The sequence below is a fragment of the Trachurus japonicus genome, chromosome 12, assembly GCF_045865225.1.
Source record: "Trachurus japonicus isolate A0001 chromosome 12, Traja_1.0".
In the NCBI taxonomy this organism is placed as follows: domain Eukaryota; kingdom Metazoa; phylum Chordata; class Actinopteri; order Carangiformes; family Carangidae; genus Trachurus; species Trachurus japonicus.
In genome coordinates, this window is record NC_140918.1 from 2,845,139 (window position 1) to 2,859,859 (window position 14,721).

General features: G+C 40.1%; 1 protein-coding gene across 4 annotated transcripts in view; it reads right to left on the bottom strand.

Annotated features, from left to right (window-relative positions):
• Positions 1–14,721, bottom strand: part of mef2ca (myocyte enhancer factor 2ca) — a 41,682-nt gene that overhangs the window by 5,182 nt on the left and 21,779 nt on the right. For 2 of the 4 annotated variants that reach the window (XM_085792601.1, XM_085792602.1), the window contains 4 exons: positions 3,987–4,130; positions 2,775–3,003; positions 2,605–2,649; positions 1,170–1,330 (listed from right to left, as the gene is read on the bottom strand). In XM_085792601.1, coding sequence (XP_085648727.1) covers positions 1,170–1,330; positions 2,605–2,649; positions 2,775–3,003; positions 3,987–4,130 — 579 coding nt within the window. Of the gene's footprint in view, positions 1–1,169; positions 1,331–2,604; positions 2,650–2,774; positions 3,007–3,986; positions 4,131–14,721 lie in introns of all 4 variants that reach the window. The other 2 variants (XM_085792599.1, XM_085792600.1) reach the window with 1 other exon arrangement.

Consider the following 14,721-nt stretch of genomic DNA (forward strand, 5'->3'; position numbering starts at 1 on the left):
CAAACATCTACCTTTATTCTGAAGGAGCTTTGATATAAACATCTACCTTTATTCTGAAGGAACTTTATAGAAAAATCTACCTTTATTCTGAAGGAGCTCTGATATAAACATCTACCTTTATTCTGAAGGAGCTTTATAGAAACATCTACCTTTATACTGAAGGAGCTTTAATACAACCTCTACCTTTATTCTGAAGGAGCTTTAACACAAACATCTACCTTTATTCTGAAGGAGCTTTTATAAAAACATCTACCTTTATTCTGAAGGGGCTCTGATAGAAACATCTACCTTTATTCTGAAGGAGCTTTGATAGAAACATCTACTTTTATTCTGAAGGAGCTTTAACACAAACATCTACCTTTATTCTGAAGGAGCTCTGATATAAACGTCTACCTTTATTCTGAAGGAACTTTATAGAAAAATCTACCTTTATTCTGAAGGAGCTCTGATATAAACGTCTACCTTTATTCTGAAGGAGCTCTAACATTAAACATCTACCTTTATTCTGAAGGAGCTTTAATAGAAACATCTACCTTTATTTTGAAGGAGCTTTGATATAAACATCTACCTTTATTCTGAAGGAGCTTTGATAGAAATCTCTACCTTTATTCTGAAGGAGCTTTAATAGAAACATCTACCTTTATTTTGAAGGAGCTTTGATATAAACATCTACCTTTATTCTGAAGGAGCTTTGATAGAAATCTCTACCTTTATTCTGAAGGAGCTTTGATATAGACATCTACCTTTATACTGAAGGAGCTTTTATAGAAACATCTACTTTTATTCTGAAGGAGCTTTTATAAGAACATCTACTTTTATTCTGAAGGAGCTTTAACACAAACATCTACCTTTATTCTGAAGGAGCTTTAACACAAACATCTACCTTTATTCTGAAGGAGCTTTAACACAAACATCTACCTTTATTCTGAAGGAGCTTTGATAGAAACATCTACTTTTATTCTGAAGGAGCTATAATATAAACATCTCCAGTGTTACTCACCAACATGAGGTCAAAGTCCTCACACTGCAGCGTTAAAGCAACAAACTGAAGTTATTGATCCGTTATCAGAAACCAACACAGTAACAGAGTCTGTGTGTGTGTGTGTGTGTCTGTGTGTGTGTGTGTGTGTGTGTGTGTAGGTGTGTGTGTGTGTGTGTGTGTGTCTCACCACAGTGGGCATGTTGCTGCACTTGTTGGACGGGGGCATCAGGGTGCGTAGGTCTGGTTTGCGGCTCATGTTCATGTGGGGGGGGCTCTTGTCCTGCAGCTTAGAGACGCCGGCCGGAGACAGGAGGCCGGGGGAGGGGCAGTGGCTGTAGCTGCCGTTTCCTGAGGGGGGGGGGGGGGCAAGAAGATGATCAATAATAATCAATAACTCATTCATCCATTTATGTTTTCAGTTCCATATATTTTAATTACTGTATTTTTATTCTGTTTCTTTTCATTATGTTTTGCTTTTATACAACATATACCTTTATTTTGAAGGAGCTTTTATAAGAACATCTACCTTTATTCTGAAGGAGCTTTTATAAGAACATCGACCTTTATTCTGAAGGAGCTTTAACACAAACGTCTACCTTTATTTTGAAGGAGCTTTAATATAAACATCTACCTTTATTCTGAAGGAGCTTTTATAAGAACATCGACCTTTATTCTGAAGGAGCTTTTATAAGAATATCTACCTTTATTTTGAAGGAGCTTTTATAAGAATATCTACCTTTATTTTGAAGGAGCTTTTATAAGAACATCTACCTTTATTTTGAAGGAGCTTTCATAAGAACATCTACCTTTATTTTGAAGGAGCTTTCATAAGAACATCTACCTTTATTTTGAAGGAGCTTTCATAAGAACATCTACCTTTATTTTGAAGCAGATTGATAGTAAAATCTACCTTTATTCTGAAGGAGCTCTGATATAAACAGCTACCTTTATTTTGAAGGAGCTTCTATAAGAACATCTAACATTATTCTGAAGGAGCTTTAACACAAACATCTACCTTTATTCTGAAGGAGCTTTTATAAGAACAGCTACCTTTATTTTGAAGGAGCTTCTATAAGAACATCTAACATTATTCTGAAGGAGCTTTTATAAGAACATCAACCTTTATTCTGAAGGAGCTTTAATAAGAACATCTACCTTTATTTTGAAGGAGTTTGATAGTAACATCTACCTTTATTTTGAAGGAGCTTTTATAAGAACAGCTACCTTTATTTTGAAGGAGCTTTACTGTTACTGTTCATAGCTACTATGAAACATTTCTGATAAAATGTTGATCAGTTTCTGATGAAATTAGTTTTGTGCTCTCCATTATTTATGAGTTATGAGTATTTATTACAAATCAAATGGTTAAATAAAGATATTTCCATAATGATACAAATTTGATAATAGATCATTAATAAATGATTATTAATAATCAAATGTTAAATTAGTGGTTTAATTTCCAGTTTCACTTTGTTTCCATCTGCTGCTGCTTTATTAACGTTTGTAAAAATAAACTTTACATAGATTTCATGACTCAGTGTTTGATTATAGATTTTATCAATAAAGTTTTTTTTAATAGTACAGTTTTTTTCCTTCTTCTCTTCATATAAAGCTGAACTCACCCACGATGGAGACCACGGTGTTCGTCAGCTCGGAGCCCATCAGTCCTACAGACAGTGAACACACCGTCAGACATCTTTTCTTTCTTTACTTTCTTTTTTTAACTTTATTTATCATCAAATAGCATGAACAATTGAAAAAGGAACAGAAAAACAAAGTGACAGCCACCGACCTGTGTTCCCGGTGCTGGGGGGCCTCTGGGGCGACATGCTGTTCCTCTGCAGGGCGGAGTGGGGGTGGGAGTGGGAGTGGGAGTGGGAGTGGGGGAGGGGCAGCAGGTTGTGGTTGCTCAGTCCGCCCCCGATCCCGGGGTGCGAGTACAGCAGACCGCCGCCGCCGCCGCCGCTGTTGCTGCCGGGGAGGGACACGCCCATGTCGTAGCTGGAGGGGGGGGGCAGACCCTGCTGGGCAGCCAACACAACACCGTCAGAAACATAAATAAAGGGAACTCTTACTCTTCTTAATTTACAGCTCGTTAGTTACATGATAATGTCTAGAAATAATAATTAATTGCGTAGTAATGTCAGGAAATCGCCTAGAAATAACGATCAATTTCATATTAATGTCATGTAAACTATGGAACAGTTTGAATGTGGGGTTAAAAGAACGTCCAAACATTTCAAAAAGAAGTGCAAAGAAATTATTTTCAATATGTACAGGAATGAGGTGCTTATTATTATTTATTTGGGTATTTACCCTCAGTTTGTCTTTGTATATGTCTTTATATGTATATGCCTATATAATAGAGAGATAAAGATTGGTGATAATATATTAGAATAAATCCAGCTATATAAATTTATAAATTAACTTATTGTATAGATTATAATGACAAGGAAGCTTGATAGCTAATTTATGAATAAGGGGTGGGAGTAAATACGTTTTTCTTCTTCCCACTCCTTTTCGGATATGAAACCCCCCCTCCAAAAAACCCCCAAAACGAATTATCTTTATTTTCAATTATTTTCAATTTCAATTTTCAATTCAATACAATTTTATTTTTGTTCATGTGTTGTCTTTGCAAAGTATTTATTTGTTATGTCTGTCCATTACTGTATTTTATCTCTTTTAACATGTCCGAAATAAACTAACTAATAAAACTAATAACTAACTAACTAACTAACTAAATGTTTTTCATAAAAGTAATAGATTACACATGCTTTTCATGCTTTGACTTTTTTGGGAAAGACCAGACCGATGTTTAATCTGGTCGTTTTCTACGCCATCAATCATCATTTCTTGACCATATTTCTCTACATTACTATGAAATTGACCGTTGTTTCTCGCCTTTTTCTAGACATTATGATGCGATTAATGGCCTGTAAATTAAAGGGTTATTACACCAAAACAAACACACAAACCAGAGGACACAGCCAGACAGACTTACACAGAGCCTCTGTCTGTTGATCATCAGGTCGATGTCCTCGTTGATCTTCCTGTACTTGTCCTCAGACTCTGGACTCTGACCGGCCGAGTCGTCGGCCTCGATGTCGGGGCTGTCGCAGCCGTTTAGGCCTTTCTTACGCAGCGTCTGAGCAGAAGGAGAAGAAGAAACACACGCACACACGTCAACATCTGGAGCAACACATCAACATCTGGTCACACATACACTGTAAAAACTCAAAATCTTTCCAAGAATATTTGTCTTATTTCTTGTCAAAATGTCTCAATTTTCATCAAAACTAATCTCTTTCCACTTAAAATAAGACTCATCACCTAAAAATTAACTTGTTTTTAGATCATTTTCACTTGTTTCAAACTAATTTTCACTTGAAATAAGTAGAAAAATCTGCCAGTCAAAGTAAGTTTTTTGTGCTTGTAATAAGAAAGAAAAACTTGCTCCACTATCAGATTTTTCTACTTATTTCAAGTGAAAATCTGCTTGAAAGAAGTAAAAAGTGTCTAAAAACAAGCTACTTTTAATGTGATGAGTCTTATTTTAAGTAGAATGAGATTTGTTTTGACTAGAAATAAGACAAATATTCTTGGTAAGATTTTGAGTTTTTGCAGTGTAAGATCTGACTAAGATTTTCCTCATCAACATTTTCTTGTTTTACAATCAATAACTTTGATTATTGATAACATCCTGAGTGCAGCTCTGCAGTAAACTCTGAATAATTGTCCTACAGTGTTGTGTGGACCATGAACACAACACTAATATAACATTATGTTTCTAGTGGATCGACCAATGACAGGACAGCATGTCTACATGAAACCACACAGACTGTAGTTCTCTGATAATAATAATAATATTAATAAAGATTATAAAGATAATAATGTATAATTTTCCTCATATTTAATATTTCAACATTATATGTAAATGAGAGTTGAAGTGCACGGTGTCGTTCTCCCTCTGACCACCGGGAGGCGCTGACGCTCAACACACAGTTCAGTTCAGACTGTCGCTCCTCCTCAACTCTGTCACTTTATTAACTCTGAACTTTTGTTTTTGAAGGTGATAAATAAAGATAATATTATTTCTAAAAGGTGTAATACGCATAAACTATATTTATATCCAAATAGTTATTAATATTGCACATGAAAATACATATTATTACATATGGACAAACATTAGACTGAAATACTTCATCCAACAATCTGTTTGATGCATGTTCAAAATAAAAAAATAGACTATATAATAGAAATAACTATGCACACATACAGTTAATAAACCAGTTTACTGAATAGTGTGAGTGTTACTGACTTCAGGAAGGAAACAACAGGCAAAGAATTTCAAAATAAAATGAATGAACTCACATTACAGCCGCCTAGTTTGTGTTTATGAGAGTTTGTGAATGATCTGTAGTAAAATAATTAATTTATCTTTTGATCTGAAGCAGCTGCTGCAGTGACGGGTTTCTACCACACGGTGGAGCCACGAGAGCAGAGATCACACCGGGTAGGACACCTTCATCATCATCTTCATCATCTTCATCATCATCATCATCATCACCGAGTGAGTCAAAGTCGGAGTTTGATCAGATAAATGATATCGATCATCTGACTTCCTGTTGTTATTAACATCTTTATTATTACATGATGATGTGTGACATGTGACATATACGTGTGTGTGTGTGTGTGTGTCAGTCAGACAACGTGTGTCCTTCCTCCTCACGCAGGTATCAGGTGATGATGATGATGATGATGAAGATGAAGATGGTGTGTGTTAGTTAGAGTACAGTACAGTATGTGGTTTGGCTCCCAGTGTTTCTGCTTCAGCACTTCACAGCCCATTAGTCCAGTCTGTCACACACACACACACACACACGCACACACGCACACATGCACACACATGCACACACGCATGCACACACGCACACACACACACACACACACACACACACACACGCAAAGACACACACACACACACACACGGGGCTCAGTGGTCGGCCCAGTGCAGCTATCCCACTCATCCCAGTCATGTCCACCTGTTTGGCCTTAGACAGAAGGGGGAGGGGGGAGGAGGGAGGTGTTGGGGGGAGGGGGGAGGGGGGTTATGGGGGGAGAGGGGGGTTATGGGGGGAGGAAGAGGAGGGGGAGGGGGAGAGGAGGGGGTGAGGCCGCCACCGCCACCAATGCTGTGGTGGCGAGCGCAGCGATGGCCGTAGAAGGCTATTTATTCCTCTGTCTGCAGCGTCTCGTCACTCCCTCACAATCTGTCAATCTGGCTCGTCTATTAAAACACACACACACACACACACACACACACACATATGCTACACACACACACACACACATATGCTACACACACACTGTACCACCACATTGCCACCGCCGCCACACACCCACTCCTTCCTCTCTCAATAAAAAAGAAGCTCAGCTGGGTTCAACATTATTTATTTTATAAGGAACTCCAACAGCTGGTGTAACTGGAGGCTTTTATTTTGAAATGTCGACTTATTTATGACGATAGAGTCCTTTTATCACTTCTGGTTCTCTGCTCTAAAAGTCAATGCGTATTTTTGAACGGGAATTTGATAAAATACCTCAAATTAGGTAGGTCTGTGCATGGTTAAAGGGATACTTCACCCAAAATCGATAATTCAATTCACCAATCATCTACTCTCCGTCATGCCAAGGAAGGGTTTAGAGATAGTTATCAAACTCTTTAGGAGTTCCAGGGGGGGGGCGGGGGGGGGGGGGGTCCGGCTGGCAACAGGTTTTCATATAATGGCGGCGGATAGAAACACGATTTGATTCATTAGCCTTAGCACACATATTTCATGTGTTTTCTGTAACGTTATAACAGTGATGTGTCTGAACTGTTTGCACTTTATGCTACAGTTAAAGAATAGTTTGTTGCTACTGCACATTTCATTAAAGGGATAGTTCAACATTTTGGCAAATTGGCCCATTGCCATAATCGCTATAGTCATAGCAGTAGGTTCATTACCTTTAATTGTAGGTGTAAGCTATTTTCAGTACGGCGGAGCGCAGCAGCTGGCTGCTCAGAGCTACGCTATGGAGGCTAAGGGAATTTCTTGGTTTCCCTCATTAAACTCATCAAATTCAACATCCCAAAACTCCACAGCGCTTTTGTAGACAAGTTGTGACCTGCACAACCACCACGCTATGAGATAATGACGGAACGATACGAAACGGAGCCGTTTTCGAGGTAAATACAGGGTAAATACGGAGACTGCTTGCTGAAAAAACTGTCCCTGAACGCAACGCGCATCAGCGGTTTTGTATGAATTTACCTCGAAAACGGCTCCGTTTCGTATCGTTCCGTCATTATCTCATAGCGTGGTGGTTGTGCAGCTCACAACTTGTCTACAAAAGCGCTGTGGAGTTTTGGGATTTTGTATTTGATGAGTTTAATGAGGGAAACCAAGAAATTCCCTTAGCCTCCATAGCGTAGCTCTGAGCAGCCAGCTGCTGCGCTCCGCTGTACTAAAAATAGCTTACACCTACAATTAAAGGTAACGAACCTACTGCTATGACTATAGCGATTATGGCAATGGGCCAATTTGCCAAAATGTTGAACTATCCCTTTAAAGGTTTAATGAACCATCATCTTAATTGTCTTTATTTTTAGTTTTTCAGCTGCATGCTGGTGTGTTTTACATTCAATTTACGTATGATCCGATTAGTCGACTAATCGAAAAAATAATCGGTGATTAGTCGACTATCAAAATAATCGTTTGTGGCAGCCCTGTTTTGGACCAATCAAAAGTGAACTCTATCCACCGCCATTATATGAAAACCCGTCACCAGCCGGACCCCCCCTGGAAGTTTTGATGACTCTGAAAGTTCTCCAAACCCTTCTTTGGTATGATGGTGAGTAGAAAATTGGTGAATTATTGATTTTGAAGGGTGAAGTATCCCTTTAAAGCTTCAGATAACGGTAGAAAAGGAGTTCATACGTGAAGATTATCTCACTGAACTAAACTCTGAAGGATCAGAAACTTGTTTTATGTTTTAGTCACAGAGATTATTTTATGACTTCATCCAGAACACAATCCAGAAATCCCATTCACTTTCTTTTCCTGGAACCAGCGAGACGCTAAACTTCCGGGTTTTGACGTCGTCCCTGGCAACGCCCGACTCTAGTTCATTGAGACGTTTTAACATTTTTTTTTTTTACACAGTTTAAAATGTAAAGTTGCAAAAAAAAAGAAGTAAAATGCGACCGACTGTAAATATTTATGTTGAATTCACACACTGAGCAGGAATGTGTGTGTGTGTGTGTGGCAGGTGGTTTGAAGACAGCTGAGGAGGAGGAGGAGGAGGAGGAGGAGGAGGGAGGAGAAAGAGGGAGGGAGGATGCCATAATATCATACCAGCCCCCCCCCACACTCCCTAACCTCACACCCCCACTTCTCCCTCGTCTTCTCTTTTCCATTGATTTTGGTTTCTCTCTCTCTCCCTTTTTCCTGTGGGTGGTCTCCTCCTCCTCCTCCTCCTCCTCCTCTCCCACATCAGATGAAGCTCTCAGTGTGTGTGTGTGTGTGTGTGTGTGTGTGTGTGTGTGTAGCGTGTGTGTAGCGTGTGCCAGGGAACATGACATGCAGCTTTTTTACACCGTCTCACTACAACAACGTCTCCGGCAGCAGATGGAGGTTCAGTCCAGAATTAGAAAAATTTTACAGGACTGAAGGAAACACAGAAGATGAAGAATGAGGAGGAGGAGTCGAGTGATGTTTTACTTTACTCATCCTGTATTTTCCGTCTCACTTCCTGTGAATTTTCCTCATAATTTCCTACAATCAGCTGATGTGTGATGATTATTATTATTATTATTATTATTTCCCAGAATGCACTTGTTTTTATTGTGACGCTGCAGCTGCAACAAGTAACTTTACTTTTACTGACAATTTAAAGCTAGCAGTAAGCGATCCGGTGGTTTTGTCTAACTTCCTGTCAGCAGATGGAGTTAGCAGTCCCCGCCCTCGTCATGGATCTATTGGTCCTCGTCCCTACGTCACCACATTCACGCGCATCCCTTGGCTGCACACACAGAGAGGACTGCCCCTTTATGCCGTTCTCTCTCCTCATTGGATAAAACTTGTAGGATACAAGGAAAGTTTTCTCCTGGGCTCAGAGCAGAGCAGAGTGACTGACAGACCCGTGTTTCAGACCAAACACTCTATGTAAGTGATTGCTGTCGGAAGATATAACTATTTAAGACTTATATTAACACAAATATTTCGCTTACTTCTGCTTTAAACTACATTAAAATACTTTTACTGTGATACTTCCTGTAGTTACAGCTTCACAATAAAAGCACTTAAAGCAGAAGTAAGTGATATTTTTGTGTTAATCTAAGTCTTAAATAGTTATATCTTCCGACATCAATCACTTCTATAGAGTGTTTGGTCTGAAACACGGGTCTGTCAGTCACTCTGCTCTGCTCTGAGCCCAGGAGAAAACTTTCCTTGTATCCTACAACCTTTATCCAATGAGGAGAGAGAACGGCATAAAGGGGCAGTCCTCTCTGTGTGTGCAGCCAAGGGATGCGCCTGAATGTGGTGACGTAGGGACGAGGACTGTTATGGTGCGTTCAAGGCAACTTGTAACTCTTGTTTTTCCGACTTGTGAAGTCGTACCAGTTCGATCTGGTACGAGTTCACGGGTCAGAAGTTACGAGTGGCCGTTATAGTGACTTTCACAGGTAAAACAGGTCGGAAAAACACGAGTGGGTTGCCTGGAACGCTACAAAGTTGTAAGTTGTGACTTGAAGCTGTAATTTACGATTTCAAAAGCCTGCCTGGAACGCAGCATTAGCCAAAACGACCGGATCGCTTACTTCTGCTTTAAGTACTTTAGCTGTGATAGGAAGTACCTTTATTTTGATACTTTACATGAAGCTTATGACACTTTAAAAACAGTCATTTTACTTTGAAAGCTGTGTTTTTACATCGTGGTATTTGTACTTTTAGTTATGTGAAGGATTTAAAAACTTTAAACAAAGTCTTTTTTTTATAAACACACACAGTCTTTATATATATATATATACACACATATTTATCAGTTTGTTTATGCTGTGGAGTTTTTTCAGGCGTCTGAAAACAACGACGACGTGTCGATGGAAGTTTCTGAACATGAGACAGAAACTGAGACTCAGCTGCTGCTTCTCCTCCTAGTCTTCATTTTTCCTCCTTCCCTCTCACACACACACACACACACACACACACACACACACACACACACACACACACACAGTCATTCACAGGCAAAAACCACAGTCACACACACTCACAGCCCCGTCATGGCTATTCTTAGCTCCGAGCCGCGTCCCGCTCTATTTTTAGACCACTACCAGTTTCCAGCCGTTTAGCAGCGACGGGACCGCAGCCAACACAAAGGAACTGGACTCACTCTCACAGCACCGTGTGTGTGTGTGTGTGTGTGTGCTCGACCTTATTGAAATCTTCATCTGTTTCTAATCTGAAACAGCATGTAGCCGCAGTTTAACACACACACACACAGACACACACACACACACACAGACACACACACGCGCGGAGCAGAATAAGCAGAATAAGGAGTCGGAGAAGGAATGCAGAACTCCTCAGGTTATAAATAGAGCCAAGGTTCCCAGGCTAAATGAACACAACACAATACAATAAGCTGATAGTTATCAGGCTGCTGCACTCTGTACACCCTCACACACACACACACACACACACACACGCTACACAAATAGGCACATGCCAACTCGCCACATGAGGGAAAAAAAAAAGAGAGAGAGAGATGACCAAAACAAAGGAGCCTCTCTTCTTCTGAATTCCTGTCTGAGTCGGGACTTTTTTTTTTTTTTTTACAGCCAAGTAAAGTGTCGACTTCACACTGCAGCTCCTCGCCTCCACAGATCAATAACTAACTGATCAATGAGTCCATCAACAATAGTCGATAGTTTTATTTTCAGAGACTTTAAAGTGTTAGTTTAGCTCAGCAACATGTCTGTTATCTGCTGTTTATCATCTGTCCTCTACATTTCCCCACTGTGGGACAAATAAAGGATTATCTTATCTTACAAAACATCTGAAGTTAAGGTGTTCCTTCAAATCTGAGTTAAGGGTTCCTTAGAATAAAAACTGTTGCACAGAAAACCCTTAAGTTTTACTTTAAGTGTCCACTTGGCCCATCGCCATAATCCCTATAGTCATAGCAGTAGGTTCGTTACCTTTAATTGTCGGTGCAAGCTGTTTTTAGAACGGCGGAGCAGAGCCGTGAGCTGCTCAGAGCTACGCTACGGAGGCTCATTATGGGATTTCTTGGTTTCCCTCATCATCAAACTCATCAAATACACAATCCAACAACTCCACAACGCTCTGGTGGACAAGTTGTGAGCTGCACATTCACCACGCTATGAGATAATAACACAACGTTACCACACAGAGTTGTTTTAGAGGGAAATTCAGATACCACTGATGCATGTTGCCTTCAGGCAACAGTTTTCATCAACAGTCTCTGTATTTCCCTCTAAAACAACTCTGTGTGGTAACGTTGTGTTATTATCTCATAGCGTGGTGAATGTGCAGCTCACAACTTGTCCACCAGAGCGTTGTGGAGTTGTTGGATTGTGTATTTGATGAGTTTGATACCAAGAAATCCCATAATGAGCCTCCGTAGCGTAGCTCTGAGCAGCTCGCGGCTCTGCTCCGCCGTTCTAAAAACAGCTTGCACCGACAATTAAAGGTAACAAACCTACTGCTATGACTATAGGGATTATGGCAATGGGCCAATTTGCCAAAAATGTTGAACTATCCCTTTAAACTTAAGGATTTCTCTTCCTCTGCCTCCAGCTTCGTCTCTCTCTCTCTCTGTAAACGTTGAACTGCTCCATCAGCGGCTGCAGCTCGCTGAGCGTGACCTTGGCGACACGTCGAGCTGCGAGTTGTTGCCTCAACACGAGCGACGTGTGTCCCTGTCATCACACACACACACACACACACACACACACACACACACACACACACACACACACACACACACACACACACTCACAGCAGAGAGAGGGAGAGCCGGCCAACACACACACACACAGTTTGAACTCAACTTGTCTCTGATTTCTACGATTTATTGTCTAAATATTTAAAACCATCTCGTCTCAATCTGAGTTCTGTTCATTTACTAAACAAATTGACTCATATTTAAGGTTTTCTATTTATATTTAAGATCTTTAACAACTATAAATTACATAGAAAACTTCATTAGCCTACATTTATCTGAGAATATTTCTGGGCCCAAGTTCAGATTTGCGTTTATTAAGTTAAAACACTTAAGTATTTCCTTAAAGGGACAATGAGGAGTTTCTATTTGGTTATAAAAAAGTCTCATATTAATGTGGATGAATCTACGTTACCACTTGTTAATGGTCCATTTTAGATAAATCTATGGTTTTGTCTCTATGGTTGTTTTGTTATTATTAGTGGTGGTGGAAATGCTGGGCGAGCCGACCAGCGTTTCTTTACTTTCGGTTTCGTGGCGAGTCATGAGAATAACGCCGCCGAATCTCCGTTTATGGTCGGAACTACGACGGTATGTGATCGTCTTCCAACCTCTGACTTTAATTCTTGATGAATGAAAACATGAGTCTGTCTTGCACCGGTCAAAGAATTTCGTTTCCTTTTCCAAAACTGCTCGTTGTCCCTTTAAGTATTTCCTTAAGGTTTTTATCTTTATCTTAAGGAATAAGCTGATGATATACCAGCTAATCACATTAATCACCAACCGATTAATCAATAATATCAGGTATAAACAGAAGTAAAAGGTCAAAAGGTTAATCAGCTCTGATCGGTTCATTGATAAAATCTCAGCCACATTTATCAATAAAAGAGCCACCGGCCACTTTATAATCTTTTTCTACTTCCTGTTTTATTTTGAAAAGACTTCATATCTGATATTTAAAAGCAGAGACGTCGGACATAAAGTGGGCGGAGACATAAAGCGCCATGACATCATTCCAACCCCGTCCTTTAGAGACAACAGGAAGTGACTGATGCGAACTCTGAGGAACAGGAAGTGGCGGAAACGTGCATGGTCGTACATGGCGGGGGGTAAAGTGGACGCCGCGTGCAGCAGGTTTGAGTCCGTGTGTGTGTGTGTGTGTGTGTGGACGTCGCTCGCTGCGCTGAGATGAAGAGAGAGCGAGATTATAGTAACGAGCTAAACAGGATTAAAGGTGGATTACAGGAGATTAGGCAGCGGGTAATCCAGCCGGTGACGGGCGGCGGCCAACAGGCCATGTGGTCGGCCGCGTGGAGGGAAACACACACACACACACACACACACACACACACACAGGATGTACATGTGAACAAACACACACACGAGCAGCACTAACACTCCTCATGTCCCGGCACACGACGACAAACATGGGACGGTTGGTCTTTTCCTTTAAGGTGGACCGAGATAAGTGAACCTGAATGTGACGTCACGGAAAAGTCCACCTTAAGGGTTCCTTAAAACACTCCCTTAAAGTTTCATTAAGGTTTTTATTAAGGGAATCCCTTAAAAAGTCAGTTCAGACCTGCAACAATTAACCGATTAATCGAACAATAATCGATTATTAAATTAATCGTCAACTATTCTGATCATCTAATAATCAGTTTGAGTCGTTTTAAGTCCAGATTCTCTGATTCCAGCTTCTTCAATGTGAATATTTCTGGTTTCTTTGTTCCTTTATGACAATAAACTGAGTCTCTCTTTGGTTTGTGGACAAAACAAGACATTTGAGGACGATGTCGTCTGGTGGTTTGGGAAACACTGATTGATGGTTTTCAATATTTTTTAACATTTTATTGACCAAACAACTAATCGATTAATCGTTTAAATAATCAACAGATTAATTGATAATGAAAATAATCAGCAAACTAATGTTTTGCTCTGATCGATTTCTGATCCGCTCTGTGGTTTGATACTTCAGTTGATTATTGGTGAATTATTCCCTATCGAACCAGGTCAATTTCACGGCTGTAAAATCTCCTTCACTTAAGGTTTTTTTTTTCCCTTAACTGATGTGCGTTATTTTGTGCAACATCCTTAAGTATTATGTTTTGATTGTCACATATGAGTGTCTGGACACCAGGAAGAATAGTCCTTACCAAGGTGAGGACTAATGGGGATCCATAATAAAACTAAACTAAACTAAACTAAACTAAGTAACTCCTTTAGCTAAGAAGAAATTCCACCTTAAGAGTCAGTTCAGTTCAGGTCAGTTCAGTAGAAAACTTAAGGTGCTTTGTGCATCTGAAGCAGCAGAACAATCAATCATCTGTGCAGGAAAGGGTTAACAGGCCCCGCCCACTTTACCGCTCTTATCAAACTAGGAATCAATAATCAATAATCAATAACAATGGTTTTGCACTGTCTGTTGACTGACTCTTTGACTTTTCACAGCTTAAGTTCGACCTTGGTGCCACGATCTTTGTGTGTGTGTGTGTGGTGCTTAGTGAAGTGTCAACAGAGTGTGTTCAGGGTTAAGCGCGTGTGTGTGTGTGTGTGTGTGTGTGTGTTTACGTGTGTCTGCAGCAGCATACACACTTGCTATTGTGTTCTTCTAACACTGTTACATAAGTGGAAGCAGAACAAGGTTCAGTCTAGTACAAAGTGTGTCGACTCGCTCCTGTTCTGTTGCAACACAACAACACAAGGCTGACCCACACACACACACA